General features: G+C 36.4%; 1 protein-coding gene across 3 annotated transcripts in view; it reads right to left on the bottom strand.

Moving 5' to 3' along the window:
* Positions 1-27829, bottom strand: part of SYT1 (synaptotagmin 1) — a 479618-nt gene that overhangs the window by 194469 nt on the left and 257320 nt on the right. For all 3 annotated transcript variants that reach the window (XM_081822128.1, XM_081822125.1, XM_081822126.1), the window contains one exon: positions 280-462. In XM_081822128.1, coding sequence (XP_081678254.1) covers positions 280-445 — 166 coding nt within the window. In that variant the 5' untranslated portion in view covers positions 446-462. The remainder of the gene's footprint in view (positions 1-279; positions 463-27829) is intronic.

The raw sequence follows: 27829 nt of genomic DNA, 5'->3' as shown, positions 1-27829 counted from the left end.
TAGAGAAAAGCAGACACTGAAAGAAAATACCTACCTGCATTAAACACAAGATACAATTTGTTTTTTATAAACTGGGCTTTGATGTATAAAGCATATTTAAAGATTTAAGTTCCATCTCTAATTTTCCATTTTATTATTGAAATGCTACCATGCCAAGAATAAAAAAATCAAATGTACGTTTATAGTATGTTGAGAGAACTGCTTTTTTCCCCCGTGGGTAAGGTCATTTTCAAGCATTTGTTTTTACCCTACCAACCAACCATATGTAGTAGTACTCACATGGAATTTTATGCAGCTCATTCATAAACTTCTCCTTCAGCTTAGAAAAGGCATCTTCCTTTCCTTCCCCGGGACCGGCCGGCTCTGTGGCGTTATGTGGGAGAACTGTCGCAACGGTCGTGACTGGTGGGGCGGCCAGCGCCTCGTGATGACTCTCGCTCACCATTTTAAGTTCAGGTGAATCTGAGAGGGGAGGGAAGCAAAACAAATAAATGAAGAAGAGAACAATTCAAAACGGCTTAACTGATCCCACATCAAAGGTACACCAGAGATGAAACACATCAGAAGGTGCACCTGCTCACTGGGTAAATAGTCTATCATTAGCATATTACTTTATGTTGGTTCATAAAGTATTTATGGAACCACCATGGAGAGTCTTTCCCAGAAGGTAAGATCAGGCGTACTTACTGAAAACATTCTCCTAACAATAATAGGTGAGCTGTCAAATCTATTAGATGTTTATACTGCCAATTATTTACTGTGCAGATTTAACTTCTAATCCATATATTACAGAACTGTGGATGAAACATTTGCTGACAACATACATGCTCTATGCTCTCAACATCTGTATTTTATAAGAGGAAAGAGAGATAAAATATTTATATTGAAAATGTTGATGAATGATAGCATGCATTCAAGATATTAGTGACTTTTAAGATGGTTGTAAGCGATGCCATTACAACATTGATACTGTAAGGTGTCATGAGTGTCAAAGAGAAGTTAGTTCTTGAATCTCATTTACTGATGGTCCATTTTTCTCCCAATCATTTTTTTGTTTTTTTGACATTTACTGTGGACAATACTGTGATCAATAATTCACTTGTCTTGCTGGGTAAATGTTTGAAGCCACTGTAGATGTGGCGTGATTGACTATATGTATCAAGGAACTGATGATGAAACATGTCTGTCAAATTATTTCAGTGTATTCAATTTGATTATATTATTGAATTCTATTAAATTATTCAACGATTTTAAGTGTTTGTTTACCTCCAAAGCGTTAAAAAAACAATCTATAAGGTAACCAATGAAAAAATCTTAGCCTTGAATTCAGAAGACCTCAGTTCTAGTCCTCTTCATAGCTAAATGAATTCTGACAAGGCATTTGACCTCTTCATTTATCTACCTTCAGAAATACGAAGAATGAAATCTGCCCTGCTTAGATTTTTCTTAGTACATGTGAAGTGCTCTATAAATGTAAAGAAGGCATTCTAAAGAGATAGGCTTGAAGTCCTATTCTCCAATCTAAACATATTCTGGACTTTCATAATTAATTTTACTGTGTGACTTAAGATTTCAGGCAGTGCTGGCAAGAAAGGGGACAGGATTTGGGGCAGAAATAGATAAATACAAACATGTCTGGGCAAAAGTAACTTCACAGTCTCAGCAGGAAAGTTGATGGACCTATAGAGCCCTTTTGATTTGCAAAGAAATGGAGGTAACCGGCGAACAGACACGGGATTTTTATAAAATTAAAATCTTTTGTGAATTAATTATGCATACTTAAAATATTTAGTGGAAGTATAATTGAAAGCAGAATAATCTCAGATGTATGGAATTATTATTAGAATCTGAATCAAAATCCAGAGATTTTTGGATCCCCTGAAAGGAGAGGATGCCTGAAGCTAATACATACACACAGATAATCAATTTTCATTTTATAATATGTTCTCTTTTTAAAGCTTTTAATTTTCCACTAGTAGCTACTAATAAAACCTGAAAGGGGAGAATCAGACAGATGTAGACTTAGATCTTCTCTGTTCTTTAGTTTCTTCATTCATAAAGTGAGAATAATCATACCAAAGACGTAAGGTTTTTGAGTATGCAATGAGATAATCTATGCAATGAATTTAGCACTCTAGCAATTGATCAGTCAGTCGATCCTTCAGTCCTCCTGCCTCCCCTCCTTAGGAATACTTGGCAACCCAGAATTTTCCAGATTGTGGAAAATTGTATTTTTCCAACTCAAGGTCACTTTCTAAAAGGTTTTCTTGATTTTTTTATTCTGTTTAGCTTAGGATCTGTCTTCCTGCAAAAAACTGGAGTCCTGTTTGCATAACTTAGGTGAAACTTCGATACCGATAATACCGTAACTTTTACATTTCGTATGCGTCAGCGGAACTAAAATTATATACAGATACATACACAAACACATACATATGTATGGAATATTAGTATGTATGTATTCAAAAACTGAATTGGGTCCTCTGCTGTGAGAATCACCAGATATGATAGGCATTATTACTTATCTCCACAGGCTGGTTGAGGATATTTGAGGGATCGTGGTTTACTGTAGGATTTAAAATAAATTATTGCATTAAATACAAATACCTGTATACAACAGTGCCATCATTAAATTAAAAGTATGTTGTCTATGTTTTAACTCAATTTTTGTCATATTCTGGAAGTGAGACACTTGCTAGTTACCTGCACTGATCAGGTGCAGCCCCAGAATGGCCACACAGTTGTTTCTAGCCTTTATGCACATGGATGGTTCAGTCCTTTGCCCCTCAGGTTGTTAAATATTTTCACGTTACCCCAGCTTATAATGGAATATAAAACATTTCTACATACAAGTTGAATGATCTGAAAGGCTATTTAAAAAAGACTTCTCTTCAGTAGCGTCAACATCTAGAAGATGGACTTGAATATATTTTTTTAAAGAGGCAACAAATGTTTCTATAATTTCCAAAAACAATCCTTTTCCGATATAAGGTGTGCTTTACAAGTGTTTTATCAAAACAGGTAAAAGCTATACACTTTTAGCTGTTACTAGTCAATGATATTATCTGTATCATTTCTGATATTTTTAAATCAAGGAAAGATTATAAATACAGAGACAGTGCTCCTTTTACTTAATGTATACCACTGTGAAATTAAAGTCTTTCATAAACAACAAAAATATAATGGGCAATTAAGGATCTAATATACTGACAAAGAAAGACTAATTGTTTGCTTAATATTTTCTTCTTTGTCTTTCATATTTTGAGAGATGATGCTGTTTGTAAATAGCAAAACTAAGAACAGTGACATGGCCCTTGAACTTATGTTTGTGGAAATAAGATGCTGATTTCTAATTTTCCATCACTTCGTAGATGGAAAAACTAATTATTCGGTTCTGCCTAATGTGATAACCTTATATTCTTTTATGTAGCATTGTTTGCTTATTCAGAAAAAGTTTATATTCTACTCAAGTCTTGATAAAATAACAGCCAAAAGTTATTGATACCCGCTAAGTGGTATAGATATATGAAAACCTACAGTTCCCACGTCGCTCCCGCGAGAGGTGTAATCATCACCCATTTAACGGTGAGGAGACTAAGGTATACAGAGGTTATGCAGTTGGTCCAAAGTACTACAGTAGTAATTAGTAGAGTTGGAATTTGAACCTAGATGTCTCAGCCACTATAGTGTTAGGGACTGTGAGACAAGTGTCCAATAAAATTGTGGTTTTTGAAGAAGTTTTTGACTGTAACCCATAGTAAGAAGTACATTTTACATCATGCGCCAGCATACAGGCTCTCGCCTCCTAGATGTTCTATATGGAACAAAAGCTCGGCAGAAAAACACTTGTCTTCACTATGTGTGAAATGTTCCTATATATTTAATTCTGTCCTTTTTCACTAAAAAATTCTAGTTGTACCTCCAGATTGGATACATTGGTTTCACAATCCTCCAGTGGTTTGAGACCCACAGTTTGGAAAACCACTATAGAAAGGGACAAGGGAAGATACAATAAAACTAATGGAGCTAATGAAAACTAAAGAGGCCACTTATTAAGCCACTGGGTGCCAAAATACTGTCCTTGTCTAATCGCAACCTTGAAAGGCAACTCGGTCCCAGTTTACAGGATAAACTGGGTTGCGGAGAGGTTAAGTGATTTGTCCAACAAAGATTTAGCCTAATTCAAGGTTCTTTCTACTAGTCTCCTCTCATAATAACACTTATGTATTATTAAACAATTAAATCAGTATTGGAAAGATAGTTATGCTTTTATTTTGAATTTGTTTACAAGTAAATGGAAAACACAAGTCCTCTTGCCAATGGGAAACAGATTGCTTAATTTTAGAGGTGTAGTCATTTCATTGGTAAAGTGAATTTGGCATCCTGAGGTAGGTAAAGAGAAATAATATTGAATAGAAAAGTAAATTCCCTTCCAAGAGAAAGTTCAGTATGAACGACATGAGCAAACAATTCTCAAAGAAAGAAATACACATCCCTCCTGACAGATAAAAGGTGTTTAATTTCACAAATAGCCCAAAACCTGAAAGTTAAAATAACAGTGAGCTAATATATATTCATTTGTAAATGCGGCTAAATGTAGATATGAAGGGGAGTGTTCAGAAAAGTGAGCAATTGGGAAAGACCATAGAGTAGAAAAATACTTTATGGTGGCCAAAGTAACAGAACATATAAAAGGCTATAGAAATGCTCATTCTTTTTTCTAGGAATTCACAATAAAGAATCTGAGGTGTACAAACAATTTAAGGATGTTTAGTGTAACTCTTCTGTCATATTAGAAGAGCAGAAACTAACAGAGACTTTTTAAATTGTGGTAAACCATAAAATAAAGTTACTAAAATTATCTTAGTAGATATTTACAAACTTAGAATACATTAGAGTGTTAGATGAAAAAAACAAAGTATGAAGCATTAAATAAAGTATGTCCAATTTTTCTAAGTAAAAAACTCTTGTATAAAAGAGGTTGGAAAGATACATTTAAAATGTTAACTTTGTGGTAGAATATTCACTTTTTTGTGTATGTTTACATATTTTAAATTACACAAAGAAAAAACCTTTCACACTGTTTGCTCTTAAGAAAAACTGGATCTTGCAGAAAGAGTTTAATTTCCTAGTGCCAGATTTTCAAAAACATACTTTAAAATGTGATGTAAAAAGCCAAATTGCAGGAAGTAATGATTTAGTTATGTATTTAGCAAACACAATGTACAAACTGGCCCCTGAGTAAAATACAGTGTAGAAAAAATACTAAGGTATCATAGAGGTTAATACTTTTGTGGTATAAAATGAGGAAAATCAGGATTTTGGTTGCCATGACAACTTCCCTTTGTCCTTTATATTCTTCTAGTAGGATTTTAATTATGTCTATCTCTAGGTCTATAGATTGATGGAGATTTCTTAGATTATATAGTGAGATCGTCTACCATACTGCTTAAGCATAATAGTTTCTGGAGAAAGCAGTGCTTCCATTTCTATTTAAGTATTGTATTTTATAAGAATAGCACGCAAAATTAAAAAGTAAACAGGAGAGGGACGCCTGGGTGGCTCGGTCAGTTAAGCGTCCGACTTTTGATTTCCGCTCAGATCATGATCTCAGGGTTGTGGGATCGAGCCCCGCATTGGGCTCCATGCTGGGCATAGGGCCTGCTTGAGATTCTCTTTCTCCCTCTTCCCCCCTCACGTGGCCCCAACTCTCTTAAAAAAAAAAAAAAAGTAAACAGGAGAGAAAGGTTAAATAGACACTGAAAATACTACTTAAAAAAAGTATTCTAACGCAGAAATGCTCCAAACTGAAAGTAACTATTGAAGTAATTACCATAAAGAGTCCAGCAGATATCATGGAATATGTTAGAATGTATTTTTGAGATGGAGGGCAGAAAGTTAGTGATTTTATTCCATTAGAATTTGCCTTGACCGTCTGTAGGTGTAGGTGGAAACCATAAGAGGAGGCCATGTGCATCCCTCCTTTTCAAAAAGGGGGCCCATGGTTTCAGAGAGTGCTGCCTAAGGACAGCTCAGAGCTGAGTCGTCTCTCCTAAATAACGGCCCTTGGCTGGAGGGAACTGCCATGCCCAAGGTTAAACCCACTTCCCCAGGGACAGCTCACATCCAGTGACTGGTGGATGCTGGTGTAAAGGCCTGGCCCCCTTCCTCAGTGTGATCTCTGGAGAGCCCTGTAGGATCAGGTAAAGCCTCTGGTGACTGCACCTCATTTCAGCAACTCCCTTTGTCCAAACCTGCTTTCTCCACTCCCTCACCCGGAAAGCACTCACTCAGTAAGCTACCTCTGACTCAGAGCAGCTTCCCAGGGAATCCAACCTATGGCACCCACTCTGGAAGATGTTTGGAAAAAAACAAAACCAAAAAAACCGGAGCCGCTGTCAAAGTTTCATTTAAATTCTTCCAAACCCAAGGATCCTTAGGCACTAAATGAAGTCTAGCAGCATTATCAAAATCTTGCACAAGTTTGCAGATGTTTGAATGTCAGGCTTAGGTATATCTTGTTTGGTTTGAATAGATCCTGTCTCTTGAAGGAAGGAAGAGGAAAGCCGGAGAGTCTATGGTCCCTCTCATGGCAATGACAGCTGACTCTGGCGATAGTCCCGGGAAGAGGGTGAGAGATGAAAGGTGGTTTTCAGACCTTGGAGCAACTGGAAGCACAGCAGCCCACCTACCTTCAGCAACCATAAACAGTACAGGCTTCTGGGTCTTTTTCTTCTTTTTTTTCCAAAATAGATCTAGTTAGCTCCAGATTTTACCCATTTAGTCACAAAAGCCTCCTAAGAGGTACAGAAAGAATTGTGCTGAAGAGTGTGGTTCTCAGGCAGTATCTGTCATAAATACTTTTGCACCTTGACTATAAGTGGGTCTGCAGCTGTACTTGGAGAATAGAATCTGCATCCCTACCCAACCCTAAAATACCACACTACAAACACTGTGAAAAGGTGTATAGGTATTTATACCGAATATGTCTCTGGGAAGAGCATGAGCAGGAAGGAAATATTGAACATTCACCACCTGCATTTTCTAGGAATCTACTTATTTACTTGCCACTTTATTGAGGTTGAGGCATGACTGACTTGCAGAGAGCTGTACTTATTTAATGTGTACAGCTTAGTGGATTTGGAGGTAAGTATACACCCAAAAAAGCATCACCACAGTCTCTAGTTCCTGGCTAAAGTGCTATAGATCTTCTCTCTCCCTTCTTGTAAACTGTTTCTCTCAGTCACCTACAGCCATATTGATTCTCCTCCTTTCTCTTCTATTTCTTTCTCTCTCCTTCTCCCTGATCAAAATCCTCCTGCTCTCCTCATCTTTGCTTTTCTTACCTTTTTTCCCTTCAAAGGTTTCATTTATCATGTACTAGGCATTTGATGTATGTTGAGTGTCTCCTGAGCCCTATGCTTTATGTGGAGGCAGAGAAAAGAAGAATAAGACACCAATTCTCACCCTCAAGACAGCCCATGAGTTTTTCCCGCTCTCTTTCCTGCCATTAAGGAAACTCAGTATGCCCCGTGATCATATCTCTTGATACCAATAGTGGTAAATTGCAACTCACAGTTATCTTCTTGATGTAGTGAAACAATTGGAAACATGGCTCTGATTGCCAGGAGCCAGATGGAAAAGCATGATTAAGAAGTAACAAGTAGGACCAGGAATTAAGGAATTTGGATCCAAAGGAAATAAGAGAGAGGTGTAGATGTGAGGTGCTCCCAAACAGAATAGCTCAAAAGGCAAACATTTGTATTAAACACCAGAGATCAAACTTTTTAAATGGCTAGCTACTCTTACTAGAGGTTGGAAAACTTTGACTTATTAACTTCCGCTGTTCATATTTTTCATGTAAATTATTTCTTTTAAAATATAATTTAGTTTTTTTAGATTTTCCAGTGTTCATCTCCTTCCATTCTTGTCTCCCCAAGACAAGCAGAGGCAGTTCCTCAAGATCCATCTTCCTTAAAGGCAGAGGGATCCTGAGTATAATAAGAATTCAGTTATGTGGAATCTTACTATCACTGCAGGCCAGGCCCGAGCATTCTCAATCTGCTCGTTCCTGCCATTGATGTTCCAGTCAACAAATCACTGAAAGGCCATTTGAGGAAGGAATCTGAATCCTGGTTGTGGTCTGAAAGCTTTCTATTGTAAGCTTAACAATTAAACCAGCAGAATGAGAGCAGAATGGAAGATTTTGGAAGCATTAGTGGAGCAATATTTATTTATTTTTTTCAGATTTTTTTTTTTTTATTTATTTGACAGAGAGAGACACAGCGAGAGTGGGAACACAAGCAGAGGGAGTGGGAGAGGGAGAAGCAGGCTTCCCGCTGAGCCGGGAGCCCAATGCGGGGCTCGATCCCAGGACCCTGGGATCATGCATGACCTGAGCAGAAGGCAGACGCTTAACGACTGAGCCACCCAGCCGCCCCTATGTGGAGCAATATTTAAAGAAATGCTTTATCCAACACTCGTGATAGCACAAAGGTAAATGGTGTGTAAAAAGAGATGGGCATCATTAACTCTGGATTGAGAACAGGTTTAGAAATTTTAAGAACTTGTTAAGCAATTTATTTTGCTTTTAATTTCCTAATTTATATGTATAAAAGTGACACAAAATAAAATCCATCTAAGTCTGAATGATTTTTCAGTAAGTACAAAATAAAAATTCAAGTGATAATAAACCATTTTTGACATAGTTTGTAGCATTTTTTATGTATAAAATAATGGTGCATTTTGTAATTAATGGTTTCTTAGAGTACATAAAATATAGGTTTCCTACAGAACAAAGAGAAAGCATTAGCATTGTTTACAAATAATGTATTATAAACCAATAAACTTGATAAAATTTTTTAACAAACTGAGTTTCTCATTCCCAGAAGATCAGTCACCACAATTATATTTAGCAATTGAAAGCAATATAAATTTCAGAAGAACTAGCTAAAATAAAAATAAATCCATGAGCCAAATGGAAACTATATTTAGTGCTACAATATTTCCCCCTTCAGACCTATAATATAGAGAATAAAAGAATGGAAACAAGTAAATCATACCCAATTCAAAGCCCAAGTACTGAATTACTATAAAATGATACAGAAAATCAAGGAGTCTTAAACAAAATCGAAAACTTCCCACCTACAATAGGGAAATAAATCTTGAGAACTGGGATATGAGAGCAGTTTTAAAAAGCATTTAATGAATTCACAAATTTAATATTGTTTTTCTAATTGATTAACTGTGTACCCATTTCTCTATTAATAAAATATTGTTAGAGTTTTAAAAGCTGCCATTTATTTTAAAAGCACCACTTAATGGAGAACTTTGATGGCTTGAAGGGGCCTCCTAAGATTTTATTAAGAATGACAGAGTTGGGGTGCCTGGGTAGCTCAGTTGGTTGAGCATCTGCCTTTGGCTCAGGTCATGATCCCAGGGTCCTGGGATTGAGTCCTGCATCAGTCTCCCTGCTCAGCGGGGACCCTGCTTCTCCCTCTCCCTCTGCCTGCAGTTCCCCTTGCTTGTGCTCTTTCTGTCAAATGAATAAATAAAAAAATCTTAAAAAAAAAAAAAGAAAGAATGGCAGAGTCATAATCAAGAAAAGCTAACAAAATAGCCTTTCAAGCGCATTGTAAAGATTTCAAATGGATTTCACAGTGTTTTACAAATTGTATGGTAAGGGTCAAAATCTCTTTTAAAATTTTTTTGCTAGAAAAGATAGACATGAAAACCTAGAGATAAAATTGATCTTGCATGGATCATTTTAACAGTTTTCAGTGACAATGCTCATTGTGTACACTATTAATTGAAGTTATCTCTCTTTAACTTTTGCATAGTAAGATGAAACTAGATGCTTTTGGCAGTGATTGAAGAGATGCAGCTTAGCTGGATCAAGCCGAATGGCTCTCAAAATGCTTTCTATAGAAGCTACAGACAGATAATTTGGAATTCCCATTCTCCATTGCTTTGCTGAAACTCAGCTCTGAACTCTTGCTGTTTCAGAGCTGCAGGCACTTGAGAGAAAATCTAAACTTGCAACTCAAAGCCCTCTTCTATCAAACTGTGCTCAAACTGCCATTGTTTTGTCACACAGTGAAGCAAAGCTTTAAAATCGATCCAGACACAGTTCAGATTGTGGCAAAAATGATGAAAAATTCTGCAATCTACAGTTAGAAATAGTGTATTAATAAATAAAAATAGTAACACTTTATAAGGCCATACTATTAGCCAGACATGTTTATAAGAGCTTTAAACATATAAGGTCATTTAATGCTCATAAAATAAACCCTGTGAGTCAGGCAATATTATTATCTCTCCGTTATAGATGAGAAAACATGCCAAAGGTTGCACAGCTAGTAAGCGTTGGAGCAAGGATTTAGAGTGAAACAGGCTAGCTCCATGGAATTCTGCCTCCCTAATAAGTGAATAGATAGATGTTGAATGAGTGAATAAATTGGGTGCCTGCAATGTGTCTGACATGATACTAGGTGCTTTGGATAAATTTCAAGTAGTTCATTCACCATCTGTATGCTTGAGGATGCATACAGATGGTTAGAATCCAATGTGTTATATGTTGTAGTAGAAATAATTATAGGAGGCTGCTGAGAGGAGATACCAGATAGCAAACCATTGAGATTTAACATATCTGAGTGTAGTGGGGTCTGAAGACCAAGTTTATATGCTAGATATATATCTGTATATGTGTGTGTGTGTATGGGATATGGAGTATAGAAAGTGGTGATTTGGCTTATTCTTCTTCCTAAATTCTATCTTCTGTTGTGTGCCAACTAATCAATTTGGGAACATGAAACATGAATGAACAATACCCACCATTTATAAAATATAAAATCATATGTCAACTGTTTATCTAATAGCTATTCACTCTTTCTGATTTAAGATAAGCTCTATTTTTTTCAGGCAACTATTTCCTTATCCTCCACTCATGGATAAACTTCATTCGTCTCTCTCTCTCTCTATATATATCATTCATGGTAATCTCATTGTTTTTGTCTATGGTTGGCTTCGGCAAGGAAGGGAGTGTGATCCAGGTCGGGCTTGTTGTGATAGGAGAGGAAATCCGTTTGGGTGACACTGAGGAAGTTTTTCTAACTCTTAAAAATGGATACACAGAAAGCAGTATCTCTTTTGCTGGTGGCGGTTGGGTTTGTGTGTGGGACTTGGAAGAGCTTGCAGTCACGTTGTGATCATGAGAGAATCTAGCAAAGAAGGCTGATGCTTTACAGATGAATGTTGACGGTAGCCATGACCCTCATGATGCTGTTGAGCAGCTGTATTAACTACAGCTATAAGCACCGTACCTTGGAACTTCTTGCAATGGGAGATAATACATTTTCCTTATGGTTTAATCCATTTCGTGTTGTGTTTGCTGTTGCTTGCAGCCAAAAGTTAGTATATACAAATACTTTATAATCTGATTTCCCAGAATAGCACAAATAAAATGTACTTTTCTATAGGCTGATTTTTTTTTTTACCGTGCTATGCCAAATTGGCTTCTTGTTAATACCCTTTACCTGTGTATTACCTGGGCCTCTGACACCTGGTTTTTGGTTATCAATAAGTCTAAGAGGCACTCATTACATTTTCTCTTATTCAGAACAAGGCGCTATCTTCCCCACATCCTGTGAATGAAGATGAAGATCATTGCCCTACATCTTATGGTGCTAGATAGATAAAACTGAATTAAATTGATTTGAGATATAAGAAAATTGGTTTTTGTGAGCGGTTTCATCTAATTTAGAAGATTTGAAAGGTTTAAGTAAGATATTAATTTTGTATATTCAAATTAAATGTTCTACCTTCTCTAATGTGCCCATCATTAATCAAAGTTTAAGTGAGGAGACAGTGAACAACTACACCTTGATCCAGTTGGGAGCACCTAAGAAGTAAATCAGGGGAGTCCAAGGTTTGGAAAGAATATTTGAAAGGCAGATAACCTAATATGTTCATTATGTAGCATAGTCTCCAAGTGTTTCTTGGTGGGTTCTTTTTCTTTTGCTGCTGCTTCCTCCTCCTTTGCTTTTGGCTCTTATTAAGCAATGGCTTATTTTCTGTCTCATCATCAAGTTAAGGTTTGCTAGAGATGCATCTACGAACGATTTCATGTCTTTTCTTTCCTCTTGACAAACCCAGATCATACCACTTTAAGAAAGTGAGCTTAAGATCAGATTTCCTATCAAATACTATCAAGTCACCATCTCACATTTAAGCATCATTGTGCAAAATATGACTTTGATAAAAATCATTATCTGTGGATTTTTGTAAACTTTCATTTTGGCCAATAGTTGGATTTAATGCCATTTCCATCCGAGTGGCTCAGTAATAAGACTGATGAATATACCACAATTTGTATCTCAGATCTTCAGAGAAAGAGTTCAGTGTAATAGTTTGCATTGAGAAGCAAGATCTGTAAATACTTTCTCATTTACATCATAAGCAAGCATGCTGGCTTCCTGACAGCAATATATGGAGCTAAATTGCCTTTTCATTTTATATTCAGTAATTATAGACACTATAATTTCTTCAAAATAAAGCCATTATATAGACAATCCTCTCATGTTTTTAGGCCCTTTTCCCAAATTATCAAAATTTAATATTATGACATATTAAAAGAAAACTAAAAAATGATCTAAAGTACTTGTCCTGAATGTGCCCAAGTTCCTCACAGGAAGGTGGTAGATAACTTTTAATCTGAAAATGCCATATTATCATGACTTTTTAGTATTAAGTAGAAATCCTCTATCTTACCATAGAACAAAAGATAAGGGCAGATTTGCAACATTCCCTATTGTGCAGGTCAAGATCACTGGTGATCAGAATCTCAAGTATGTTTCATCAGTCTGGTTATAAACTACAATGATTTTGTTGGGAGGAAATAACATTTGTATTTAGCCAAGTGTTTTTTCTCTTCCATGCTGTTAATATACCACTGCTTTTCCTTAAAATGGTTAATGCCAACATGTAGAATCTCAAATAATATCCACCTGGCTAAGCAGACATTTCAGAGTGAGGGCACACTGTTACTGTTATAAATTCATTAACTGGATATTATATTACGGATAAACTAACACTTTTACTAAGATAAAAGTGTACTGATGGCATGAATAAAATATGAGCATGGATTTTAATCATCCTCGAGTCACCCTGTATTACAGAAGGTGAAATAAAGAATAAAAATAGGAGATATGACTTAATAAAATTCTGCTTGTTTACTGGATATTTCGTTCATAGAAATCACTCAGGGACTTTTGCAATCAAAGACGAAATCAATGGGAAAAAAAAAAATCCCTGAAAAAAAAAGATGTGTGAAAGCTTTGTGCCTTAACAACAACAACAACAACAACAAAACCCAGTAAGAATGCTAGCAAAGCACCACTAAAATAAATGGAGCAAAATTATAAAATCAAACTGAAATATGAGATTTTTAGAATGGCAGCTTAATATCAGAGAATTTTCCAGGCTAGAAGTAGAAAGAACAGGCAAAATGTAGCTTTACTAGAAAGTTTAAAGCTTCAGTCAGAGAAAAACAAATACCATATGATTTCGCTCATACATGGAATTTAAGGAAAAAACAGATGAACATAGGGGAAGGGAAGGGAAAATAAGATAAAAACAGAGAGGGAGGCAAACCACAAGAGACTCTTAACTATAGGGAACAAACTGAGTGTTGCTGGAGGGGAGGTGGGGGGGGGATGGGGTCACTGGGTGACGGGCATTAAGGAGGGCACCGGATGTAATGAGCACTGGGTGTTATATAAAACTGATGAAATCACTGACCTCTACTCCTGAAACTAATAATACACTATATGTTAACTAACTTGAGTTTAAATAATAAAGAAAGTTTAAAGTTGCAAAGATGAAAATAATAACAGCATACCTAATGGAATGCAATTCCAAGTTTTGCATGTTAGAACACATTAAGTGCAATTTGAAGGAGAATCAGTAATTGGGGAGTTGATAGAGCATTTCAATGGTGAAATATGGAGGCCCGCTTCAAATCCAGAGTGAATATAAAACCTACACAATATTGGGCAGGCATTGTTCCTGAATCTTTTCTATCACAAAATGCTGACAAGTGAAGAGCGAGCAGGCAGCTGGTAGGGAGAAAACGGATATAGAGCATTCAGTGTTGAAAAAGGGGGGCATGCAAAATCCTGCTGTTATTCATGCTAACAAGTAAGGAAGCAAGCCAGCATTTTGCAGAGGGTGTTGGAGAGAAGAAATTCTCTGTAGAAATCAGCTGATGAAGATGGCACTTTATAGAAGTCCATCATCAAAAACTGAACAGTCCTGAGGGAGAACGTGGGATCCCAGATGAGGGAGGAAGGTAGAGGGTAGAAGAGGAGGGGTAGAAGGACTGAGGCAAGTGAGCAACAGCGGGAGTCTCTGCTGCTCTTGAGACTTCTCTCTTGGCCAGGCTGGTTAGAGACTAGAAACACTTCCTCAGTGAGAGATGCCTGGGACTTGATATCAGAATGTCAGCCGATTTCAGAATGTCCACATACAAGGTTTGCAGGTCCCCAAATTCATGCAGCCTTCCCCTTTCTTACAATGGCCAGTCTCCATGATGTCTGTACTTTGTGCTGCATATGTAATTTAGACCCGAGTCTTCTACTATTAACAACCAGCTAGGGGAAAAAAAATGACTTAAATCTTTAAGTATTGTCTTTATGAATAGACCTAAAAAAGCGAAAAGCTATAACAAGTTCTCCCCACGTGGCCATTCTGTCATCTTTCACACTTATATCTTCTTTCTCGAAGCTTTTATCTACCTCTCTACTCCCTTGACACTTCTCACCATAGACATCTGTGCTATTGCATAAGACAGAAAACTCCTATAAAATTAATGGTCAACTTGATTTAGGCATGAAATTCTAATACTGTCCAAAGAGGGATCATGCTGTTTCAAAATAATTTTTAGTGTAATTCTACAAATAAAGAAACCATTTATATCAATAAAACACTTGTTTTCTGTGTATTGCATAAAATCAATTTATATTCAAATATTTGGCTACTGCCAGATCAATGTCTTTTAGAAAGCTTAGAAACAAAAGTACCATAGCGATTAACTGTGAAACGTTTTGCTCTTTGAAGAACTAAAACAGAAAATAAAATATTAACGGGATAGCAAAGTAATGCTGACGAGAACACTTTGGTAGCTGTGGGTCACTTCTGAATTAACAATTTTCTACCGCCGTTCTTGAAATTGATGGATTTTTCCCCGTGGTCTTGATTTACTTATTCATTAACTAAAGGGATTAGTAAAATTAATTAGAGCACGAAAGTTGATATAAGTACTAAACACTACAGACAAGGAGCTGAGAATATCAGTTTGCTTTTCCTCATGGTTAAGTCCTAGAATTAAATTGCAAAATGGAATTTTATAACAAATTTCTACAAGATTTTTACTTAAAGGTTAGGAAAACTTGTGTGGGATGAGATGAATTCTTTCTTATTTTGGTCTAGAAGTTTAGAATTTTCTGTTATTTTTATATTCTTTTGGGGGGGGTGGTAGTGATGTTTGCCTTCCTTATTTCTTGGCTGTTTTATTTGTATCTATCAGAGTTTTTTAGGCAGGAAATTATTTTTTACCTTTTAAAAAATATAAATTTTCTCTAAGGGATTACATTTGAGTAATTCTAGAGCATTACTCTCAGAATGTGTTCGGATTTTAAATATTATGCATACACACATGTTAACTAACATCAGCATTTTATTTGTTCCTTTGCTGACGTCTGGGCAAACTAGCAGATGTGTGAAACTGATCAGGGATTTACATTCTGAGCTGAGGTAGCTTTGATCATTATTAAGTCAGGATAGGCTAATCTCCAAGCTTAAAACTTGGTAAAATTATGGCTTTAACTTTCCTCTTATCGCTTGCTTTAAAAGAAATAGAATTTAGGGGTGCCTGGGTGGTTCCATCGGTTGAACGTCAGGCTCTTAATTTCGGCTCAGGTCATGATCTCAGGGTCCTGGGATGGAGCCCCGCTACAGGCTCTGCACACAGTGGGGATGGTACTTGAGGATTCTCTCTCTCTCCCTCTCTTTTTGCCTCTCCCTCAGCACAAGCGTGTGTGTGCACGCTCTCTCTCTCAAAATAAATACATCTTAAAAAAATAGAATTTATATTAATGTTCTTGACCATCTTGCCTTTTTCACTGCTTAAATGAAATGTTCTTGACCATTTTCATTCCTTTCTTTCTGCTTTCTTATTCCCTGGAGCAGACGCAACCTTAGTCTCTTGACAGGTTTAAACTTCCCAAATATTCTGCATGAGCTAGGACTTGGAGTTCACTTAGAGCTAGGCTATTAGTCCACCATGATTTCTATCTTTACCCTGATTTTTACATTATGATATTGCAACAAAAACAATCTAGAATTTGACGTGGCCTGAGGATCCCATCAAATTCTATCTCTTCAAGTTGACTCATGTAATCTTGGTGGTAGGTTTATCAGTCTCCTAAATCTTAGAATATTCCTACATATTACATCTTTCTAAATACAAATTATCAACTAAACGACCCCAAAGAAGACCCCAGGTTGCAACTGAGTGTTTGTTTCCAAAAATTTCCAACCTTAGACCCGCAGAAGGGGAGTTACAGAATTGCATCCTCTAATTAACAATTTTGAGCTTTTCAAGAACACTTCAGCCACATCATGTCAAAGCTAAAATCAGCAGCCTTCCAAAACCATGAACACAACTTGACTGGTTTTGACAGTCTATTTATTAATTGCTGCCAAACTATAATTATTACTGCATTAACATCACATATTTGCAGAAGAGCAGTGTCAACTAAGCATCTGCCTCAAAAACTTGAATGTAAATTTACTTCTTTAGGTTTTATCACTGATCTTTACTGTTCTTAATATTTTCAGGCAATTTCATCTACAACTTCAAATAAATTGTAGAAACTGGAACTAATTGTTCCCCTAATTGATTGACTCTCTTACCTCCTGTTGTGTGTACAATGCATGTCATCCCGGCTGTACAGAGCAACGGGAGGGAAAATATTAATCACAGAACAATTAGTTCTGATCTAAATCTCCCCTGCCTCCACCTCTGAAAGGGAAAAGAGCCTTCCCAAAAGTTAAAGGGACACCTTTCCTCTCTGTAGTTATTGCTAAAGGAAAATAAATATAGGTTAGACTGATTGTCCCCCCTCCCACATATAATTTAAGTTCTAAATTAGGGTTCTTCAAGTTTGGCAGGAGCTCCCAGACATTATAATTAGGACTAGTACCCCTTGATCCCTTCAGTTCCATGTACCTCTGTTTCCATGGTCAACACAGGTTAGGGCAATGAGTTGTTTCTTGGTATACTTTAATCACCAGGCTGAGCAAGGCATGTATGTTCCCAACGGTGTTTCCTTTACCTAACATTTGGCACATAGAAGTTGCTTAATAAGTACCTGTTGAATGAATGAATGAATAGAATTTTTAGTCTTCATATATAAACAATGCCTGCAGTTTTAAGGTATTCCTGCCGCTGGAGGCACTTCTCTCTAAGAAATCTGTAGATAGAGCAATTAAACAGAGATAGTGGTTTCAACCTTGTCTTCTCTAACTTTACATAACCTTCTAAAAGGAAAAAGTACAAAACTTGATGTTTGTTTGTGTATTTTCTACCCTAGCTCCTCCCAAATTGAACTGCATAAGAAGGTTGATCGTGTGACGAAAATGTGAACTGGGCACATTTTGATCTGCTACACCCAAATCCTTGCTGTCAGTCTTTCCTTATCCAACTTTGGGCATCCTCTTCCCTCCCCATAATCAATCCCAAAGCCTGATGATGGCCATGGGGTCACCTTATTGGGTGTCACATAGTTTCTATGTTTTTCTGAATTTCTTTTTTTTTTTTTTAAAGATTTTATTTATTTATTTGAGACAGAGAGAATGAGAGAGAGAGAGAGCACATGAGAGCGGGGAGGGTCAGAGGCAGAAGCAGGCTCCCTGCTGAGCAGGGAGCCCGATGCGGGACTCGATCCAGGGACTCCAGGATCATGACCTGAGCCGAAGGCAGTCGCTTAACCAACTGAGCCACCCAGGCGCCCCGTCTTTCTGAATTTCTGCATGCTGACTCCTCAACCCCAGCTTACTTGTACTGCATTCTCTCTTCCGGGGTTCTCTCTCTTTATTTGAGTTATATGATATACAAGGGATAACTTTGAATTAAACATCTGGGAGCCTGACTGTCTGACTTAACACAAGAAAATATGGCATTGCTTTTTAAAATAAATATTTAAATAACCATAGATGTAGTTTTCTTTTGGTGGAGTGAAAAACTGAACATTTTGAAAGCAGATTATAGACAAGAATAGGCAACAATTAGACAGTTAAGGAAGGAAGGAGACCGCAAACACTTTTTCAAAGATTTTCGTATTTTCTACAAATGTAGGAAAGTTGCTACTGAAGGTATCTCAGGCATTCACATCTAACATAACAAGAGGAAAAGGCAAAATCAAAGACCCAGCAAATAGAGAACAGGTTTCATTGTACAGTCTGACATGCCCTTACAAATTAAAAGGGATAGCAATAAATATGCAAAATGGGTTTAGTTAACAATAGGGATTTCCTCACTTATTTATGTTCTAATCAGGGCTCCAAGGTTAACAGAATTGGTGTTATTAAAGTTTAGCAAAGTAGCTTTATCGAAATGCCAATTTTATATCTATCCTCCTGGCATTAAATCCAAGCAGGCAGGATTCTATTGGCAAATTTGGCCTCAGCATTAAGGCCTTCCCTGCAGCTGGGAATTGGTTTTGCCAGCTTTGCACATCAAAACAGAAATTTTGCAAGGAGGTGATTGTATATACTACCAAATAACTAAGAAAGGACTGATTAAAAAATGTAGTTTGGTTGAATGATGTGCACACACACACAGTTATCTTTTAAAAATCTTCATAACTAAGAATGTTAAAATGTAGTTACTGTGTGTGTGTGTGTGTGTGTGTGTGTATGTACACACACACAGTCATTTTCAAAGTGAGGTCCCTGGAACAGCAGCAGGAACTGCAATGAAGATTCTCAAGCTCCCCCTCAAGATCTACCGAGGGTAAAATTCTGCAATCTAGTGTAACAAGCCCTCCAGGTGATTCTGATGCATGTTTATCTTTGAGAACCACTGAAGTAGTTTTATAATTAAACATAAGCAACATCAACCATACCCACCCAGAAAAAAAATCAAATTTTTTCATACTACATGGCTTCTAATTCAGGGTTACTATTTCATCTAGATCTCATACTAAGAATAGTGATCTCTTTCAGTGTTGTGCTAGATTTACTGAGAAGGGAAAAATTAGCCTACTGAATTTTATGGTAGGCTTATTTTCAAGGGTTATTTAGACAGTAGATAATTTATGTTTCAGATGCTCACCCCGCATAAAACACTGCTGTTCCAAATGAATTTAAACAAGTTTCAATGCTTAGCAGGGACTTGAAATTCAGGATTCAACAGAAGTTAGATTATTACCATAATAAGAATCTATGAATTTTATAGCCAATTACATTTTTATTTTTTTTTTTTTTTGACAGAGAGAGACACAGAGAGAGAGGGAACACAAGCAGGGGGAGTGAGAGAAGGAGAAGCAGGCTTCCCGCTGAGCAGGGAGCCCAATGCGGGACTCGATCCCAGGACCCTGGGATCATGACCTGAGCCGAAAGCAGACACTTAACAACTGAGCCACCCAGGTGCCCCGCCAATTACATTTTTAAATTCCGGTTTTTAAACTAATCTGAGGCTCTGTAATTCTAATAGGTTCCATGGTAATTATTTATCAGAGCATACTGGGATTTAAAAATACTTAGGAAGTAGTGAAAAATAAAAACAAAATGAATACAAAAAGCAAAAATGTTCTGAAATTTGAAGAAATGAATAAGAAAGATATTTAAAGTTAGCTTCATCCATTATCTCTGTATTACACAAAACAAGATATATTTTGGTCATGATGTCTTGATGGATCTTAATAGTAAATGAAAACATGAAAATAAGTAATTTAAAGTAAATTCTTTAAGGTATAATACTTTAAAGAGAATTTGAAGTAAATTCTTGGTATGAAACACCACTGAATTTCTACTCTCTTAAGAAATTCACCTTACTGATAGCCCAGTTTCCCCTAGTTCTGACACACTTTCTTCTCCAGAATCTGCCTCCACAAAATTCTTGACTACCCTTAATCTTTTTAATGCTTCGAGTTCCAAGTCAACTGTTTCCTTCTCCTCTGAGCCGGCCTCGTCAGGATTAATTTATTAATTTATTTTCCTAGTACTGTGTATCTCTTATGTCCACTGCCTAGGATGGTATTTATTCACTTATACATACTTTTTTTAGATTGTGTATTTCTTGAGAGTCTGGTAGTGGCATTGTTGCATCCTCTTAGGTGCAGAACAATCCTTGGTATAAAAAGGATGCTTAAAAAAATTGTTTCTTGGACGTATTTTGTTATGGTATGGGTTTTTTCCTGAAGTTTGTTGGAAAGTTACATGGACTCTTTCAGGCTATTAAGAAATTGTTAGAGATCCTTAGGGCAGCCCACTACGATGTTGTGTGGAGCAGAATGTAGGGTCACCTGAGTAGAACTGATCTGAGTTTAGGTATGATTTGCCAGTTTGAACAGCCACAGTTTTGGAAGGTTTCACCTGATTCTAGAGAAACATTTGTGAAAAGCATAGACAATGATACCAGATTATTGGAAAGGAAGGAAGGAAAAAAAATGCTAACTTTGTATCAGAGATCAATGTGTCTTAATATTTGAATAGATGATAAATGCATTCACATTAATCAGTTCTTACACCCTGGGGTGACGTTTGGGGCAGTCACTTTGTCCTTTCAGGAATGGTGAAGAAACCGTCAACAGGCTGGTCCCTTGAGCAAGCCAAAATGATTTCACAAAATACTTCACCTACAAGCAAGATCACTCAGCCTGGCCTGTGGGGAAAAAGGTCATATTTGCCACCATCAAAACAGGTGTTATTTTCTTCCTCTGCATCCTTTTCTTTACATCTAGGTGTTCACATTAGTAAACTTCTGGACCATGGACAAATGAAGTATTTATTTCACCCTCATAGGCATTTCTTGAATGAGCACGGGAGCGTTGAATGTTTTATACATGGGATCTGTAGACAGATTCTCCTCTGATGCTAGTTACATCAGCTCAGGCACCAAATAAACTAGACTGCCTTGATGGTGTAAGCTGGTGGGTGCAGCAAGGAAGCGTTAAAGCGGGGACTTTCCTACTTCCCCACTCTTATTTTTAACTCATTGGGAACAAGACCTTGGTTCTTCTCATCTTTAAGACCTTGGTCCTTCTCATCTTTCAGAGTCTCTTTCTCATGAACATGCACACTCTTCTTCCTTCTCACTCAGAGTCTTTACTACGTACTTTAGATATTTTCTGGACTTCCTTCCCTTCCTTTCTTGCTTGCACGCCCACCTTCATTTCTTATTTTGTCAGAGTATCAACCACCCTTCCCTTCTCTCATTTATTTAACACAAGAATAATGCTAGTGATACACATCTAAAGAGAAGAACAAGTCATAGGATTTGGAGTGAAAATGCCTGTTTACCCTCAGATCTGACCCTAATGTTACCTTTTAAAGGAGTTTTTTTTTTTTTTTAACTTCTTCAGGTAGAATGAAACCTTTTCTTCTGTATAGCTATTGTTATCTATAGAGCTATTGTTACATATATGTGTAAATATATACACATATATATGTACTTTGTACTTATGGTAGTACATACTCTATTTTGCTTATGGCAGTCATCCTTTTATGTCTGAGGTTGTGGTCATTCAAGTATATGTCCCATCTTCCCTATTAGATCAGCAAGTACCTCACTAATTGAGGAGATCTTATATATGTGTGAAGTTCCTGGGTCATAGTAATGCCCAGTTCAAGTTTGTTGACAGCAAAAAAGAAATCACTTACTGCTCATTTTTGGAGTCTGGAAAATGTTCTAAAATTCTCCTTAATATCTCAACAGATATTTCTACCTAACCATCCTGGTACAATGAAGCCTACACATCCCCATGTATATGTGTATCGGGAGGTAGAAGAAGGGAAAAAGTGTTAATTGCATAGCAACTACAATATCAGATGTCCTATTGTAATTACAAATATTCAATTAGTAGGAATCATTATTGCAAGGAATTATCTTTTCTTTATTCCACAGGCTCCTCATGTACTAGAATTTACCACTTTGGAAGACTATTTCATGTGTGAGCCATTGAACAGCAAACTAGTTAGATTTTTTGCACATATTCTTGATAAGTAAAATTTACCAAGGGAAAAAAATGTCTTAAGAATGTGTACTTAGAGATCAGTAATATCTCTGTTCCTATCTATCATCAAGTCATTCCTTATTTTTATCATTGGCTTTGGTAAGGCAGTAGTGACTTATGCGGAGACACCCTGTGATTAATTTGAATTTAGCAATAATAACAGCTGCAAGTGTAAACAATAATAGGATACTTGAGAAATGGAGCAAAGAATTTGCATATATTCAGTGCAAATTAGGTGCCAATAATATATGTGTTATACAAGCAACTAAGCTCCTGATCCTCTCTGCTCCAAGACTCACATTCTAATTCTCACTGGTAAGTGAAAGGTAGAACTTTCTGTGCATAATTAGCACAAGGAACATGAGCCTTTTTGCTTTTGTAAGTACCTGCTCTCATTATTAGGGGCATAGATGCATCTCTGTAGATAGAAACATGTAATAGACTACTGCATCAGAAGAATGTTTGTGGGACACAAAGTCCTGGAAAAAAGGAGCAACTGGGAGTAAATGATCAATTGCTGTAAAAATTAGCCTTGCAAACAGAACTAATGAAAAGCTAGGCTTTTAGAATCAATCCATGATGTGCCTGAATGATGGCTGTTAGTGAATGAATATAAATCGCTTTCCAAATGAAGAGCATATCATCTAAAATAGCTGAAAGTCATTTCTCTGAAAGAGGAGAATTAATCTGGAGAATGAAACACAGAATTTTCCCAGTGTGGTGGAGTGTTGCACCCTGAGAACCTGGGGATTGAAATGTATCAGTTTCAACTGTCATGACTTACACCATCTGTGGAAAACAGTGGGGTGGTAACTCTGGCTTCTTCCACTTGAAATGAAGAGATGTGTGTGTTTTGATGTCGTCTCCTCTATTGGGGTCTTATAGGCCTTTCAACATTAATTTTATCTTCTTTTAGGTGAATTTAAACAAGTCCCTGATCTTCCCGAGAAACGTTATCCTTCATATGTGATGTTCAAAGGAGAGGAGGGAGGGTGGGTAACACATTGTAGTTCGAAAACACTCTTTAACTTGATGGGTGCACATGCTCAAAAAATACATAAATACCATGCTCCAAAGTTCACTGGCAGGTTTGGTAAAGAATTGATATAAAGCACAGAGGGATCATAAAAATGATTCAGGAGATGGAAAGGTAGATTTTTATTAGAATCTTGTGTTGCATTTATTTGGGTATTAATCATCTAGACTGAAGGCAGAAAACTTTAGAATGGAAAGCAATGTGGCACAATGATTAAAAGAGTGGCCTCTGGGGAAGAACTGCTTACCACCCCTCTAGCACTTTTTCACTTGTGTCCGTGTGCTTTTCTAAGCTTCAGTTTTCTCATGGGTAAACCAAGGATAATTATATCTTCTACATTATGTTATTGAGGGGCTTAAATGAGATTTACAAACGAAGGACTTAATGCTTGGCACATAATAAGCACTTGATAAACATAAGCTATTATAGAAATACCTAAAATTATATTGTTCACATTTTTCAGTTATGCCAACTGTTTAATATATCTGTAATAACTTGAACAAAGCCCTTAGAATTAAATAATAGCTAAAAATTATTAGAAGTTAACTAAGCACTTCCCCCACTTGATATAATCCTTCCATGGTAGGTAGTGCAATGATCTCCATTTTGTAGATGAAAAAAATAAAGTATAGGTAGATGACATAGCTTGTGTAAGACCACACAGCTCGTAGAGTTCAAATTGAAATGAAGATTGTTGCAGAGCTATTTAAAAAATATGCTTGAGCTTTCTAATTTTAAAGGTGGAAAACAACATTCAGAAAGGACCAGTTACTTCCAAAAGTCAGAAAACTAGCTATGGCAAATCAGACCAGACCTTGGTTTTTGATTTCCAATGTACTCATCTTTTTATTCAAGTAGCTTTTTTTTTGTTTGTGTTTGTTTACCCCATTAGCTGTATTAAAATTAATGGAAATTGATGAAACTTACAAAAGCGAGAAATCCAAGTAAGGAAAAACTTTCAGAGTTTGAGGATCAAGGTGTTTTTGTTTTTGTTTTTTTAGATCATCTACTATTTTATTATTCTTACAAATAGGGTTGTATTAATGTTGAATTTTGAATTTTGTTCATAGTTCCTTTGACATTTATTATTTATAAGGGGTAGAGAAAGTGAAATTCCTGAGGCAGATGTTGACAGAATTTTTTTTCCTCCCAAAGTAGCTCTGCCACCTTACACTCCCATGAATAATATACATGGCACTAATTTCACACTCTTTTCAACACTGGATAATATCAGCCATTATTGTTATTTAATTTTAATTTTACAAATGTGATGGGTAAAAATACCTTGTTATCTTAATTTGCATTTTCCTTATCAGCAGTTTCCTTATCCACACTGCTGATGAGGATCAAGATTTTAAAAATAGGGTTAGTGATTTTTGTTTTTTCAGAAGAATAATGAAACAGAATTCTCCCTACTCCTCCATGCATTTTCATAGACTTGAAAAATTTCCAGTTTTCTCTCCTTGACATCTATCTCACACTCACTGGATTTTTACATGAAGGTCTACCATTACTGATTCATTCATTTATGTTGATTATTTCCTCTCTTTATTCTTTGTGGGGGGGGGTGGGGAGGAAGCAAATTCTTTGAGTGGTGCTATAAGATAATAAGACCCCTTCAAGATAGAAAAAAAAAAATGTTAGCTAGAAAACCACACTGGGTCTATAACAGGAAATGTGGAGTGAGAAAGGTGAAACAGGACAAAGGAATGTGAAGCCTTATTTATAGCTTTGCCTAAGGTCAGCCCTTGTAAAAGAATCCTTATAACACATACTTTCCTCCTCCATAAGGATGCAGTAGGGATAAAGGAAGTCAACATAAGTAAAAACAATGCAAGTCCTTAGACAAGGGTTCAAAATCCAAATTACACCCTTTCTTTCTCCTTAAAAATCAATTCAGCATGGCCAGCATGAGAAAAGAAGAAATTGCTTTTGAATCATAGATCTGAATTCTAAAATCCAATCAAAAACCTTGCACTCAGATGTTCCAGATATATTTTTTAGAAGTTTCAAATCCATTTTTCATAAGGCCAAAAATGGAAAAAAAAATCTGTCATTTGTAGAATGTCTCCATTCTAAAAATATTTTCTGATACTTAGGGCTTTTCACTATATTACATGCTATACATTCTTATAAAAATCTCTGGATGAGTAAGGGAAATGGAATAGAAAATTCTTTTAAAAAATAGCCCAGTAAGTACAAAGGTTACAAGACCTTGGAGTGAATGAATTATTTGCAATTCACAAGGAGTAAACTGTTGTTGTATATGTGGGAACATTTTTTTAAAAAGATACATTTCTTTCCCATTGGTGTCCTGACATCTCACTGAAAGAAATGTGGAGATAATGAAACATGACATATTCTTAAATAATACAAATGACAAGAATTAGGGGGAAAGAGATAAAATGTGAAGATTAGCTGGTGCCTCCAGGAGAGGAACAGAGGCACTGCGGCAAGCTTCTTGGGGGCAATCAGAATAAGATATTCTCACATATCATGAAGATTCTTTGTGGACTTGGGAAGTTTCTTTTTTGTTCAGTGCCAATTATGTCTTCTTTGAAGGCAATTCTTGTCTGCCCTCTTAAGAAAAGGAAAAACAAAACAAAACAAAACAATCTACTAGAACAGTGAGAAAGCTATTTGTAGGGCTCTTAGTAATCTTTCATGAAGCCCTGTCTGCTCTTTCCATTAGAACTAAAAATAACGCAGGGTGATGCATGAATATGCAATGAAATATTAAAGCTGCTCGCCCAGCTTGTGGGGGGGAAGGTTCTCACTGTTACAATAGGGAAATTACCAAAATTAATGTGAATTTATGAAATCCAGCAGGAATTGAATCCCAGGTGCTTGTCAGCTGTTGAGATGCGAGTGATAGGCAGGCATAAAACTAAAGGAGAAGGTAGGGGTGCTAAGAGAATTGCTTTCTTGACTATATCTGCTGCATGAGGACGGGGGAATTAGCTGCACCATTGTTCCCCGAGCAGCTGCTGCTATGACCTCCCTATTATTCCCACTGTTATGCTCAGTGACTTTTAAAAAGTTATTTTGGGTGCAGCTCTTGGGCTCCATCCTATATATATATATATATATATATATATTTTTTTTTTTTTTTTTTATTCTTCACTGGTATATTGCCACTTGAATGGGCTTAGAGAGTTATGTAAAACAACCAGATGGCAGCCTCTTGGAGTTTGAGATACCTTGTGCTGTTAGGGGGTGTAGAAGAAAAAAGAAACAGTAAAAAAAAAAGCTAAAACCAAGTGTAAATAAAATAACGTTTAGAAGAGATGACTATATATTTTTTTGTGTATCTAATTAGCAAAACACTCCTGAAGTTATATATAGAGAAGACAAATGTTAAATAAACTTTTAAATGAGACCAGATTAGATGATCTTTGAAGGAGGAAAACAATAACAATATTTATGTTCATCATCTCCAAGAATTGGTGTGTCATCACAGCTAAAGGGCCTGTTGAGTATTTTAACATGACTATTTTTTGTCTTCCGCATGGATTGAGAGAATATGAAATTGACATTCACTAATTATTCATTTGCAGTGAAAATGAATCTCAGGCCTTAATTGTCTACTACTTAGAAGATGACAAATTACATTTTCAGGAGAAATCTGGCAGGAGGAAGTGTATCTCACAGCTAGTGTGTGCTGTGGGAAATGAGGGGGCTGGGAGTCCATTTCCGGCTTTACCACTTATTGGACATTTAATTGTTGGGGAATCAGCCCCTCAGAGATATTTTTGCTAACTAAAATGGACATCAGGAATACAATTATTTCCTTTCTCTCAAAGAATTCTGAAAGTTTCATTTCTTTTCTAGACCTGAGGAGAGTAGGAAATTAAAGGGCACATGAATAAAAACCATATCCTAGTAAATGAGTTAAGGAATAGGAACACAATTTGAATGTTCCCATTTTACATTTGAGGAAAGAAAGTGCCAAGCTGTATAGAACTTAGAACCAAAGTCTCCTACACTCTCTCCACTATTCCGCAAGGATATTTTTTGCAAAGTGATGACTTATGTGCAACAAACATAAGTAAAATGCAAATGAACCACAGGTATTGTATATGTAACGACAAAGGTAGAATGTGCAGAACTGATACAGTGGGTAACTGAATTTTATGCCATGTCAGTTACAAGTATTTTATACTTGAGTAAAATCCAAGGGATTCTAGAAAATTTTAGGTAAAGAGTAAAGTTCTAGAAAATGTGAATATGAGGGGATTCCTGAGCCTCAAAAAATCCTATAGTTTCAGGGAAAAGGAGATGGAGGAGCTTGTTGAATAAAGAAAGATAATATTTAAAAAAAAAAAAGCTGTAAGAGCAACATGAACTCTTTTGAGGACTGAAATGTCAGAAGATTAAGCACTTCCATTCCTGACATGCTGGAGGATTGCATTTAAATTTCTGTCGACCAAACATTTTGAAGATTTTTAAAAATCTTCAAATCACAGGTTACACCCTTGAGAACAGCCCAGAAAACAAA

Source organism: Leptonychotes weddellii, chromosome 5 (genome assembly GCF_054177405.1).
Source record: "Leptonychotes weddellii isolate Sample4059 chromosome 5, ASM5417740v2, whole genome shotgun sequence".
In the NCBI taxonomy this organism is placed as follows: domain Eukaryota; kingdom Metazoa; phylum Chordata; class Mammalia; order Carnivora; family Phocidae; genus Leptonychotes; species Leptonychotes weddellii.
The sequence above is the reverse complement of the archived record's forward strand: the minus strand, read 5'-3'. Positions and strand labels throughout refer to the sequence as shown.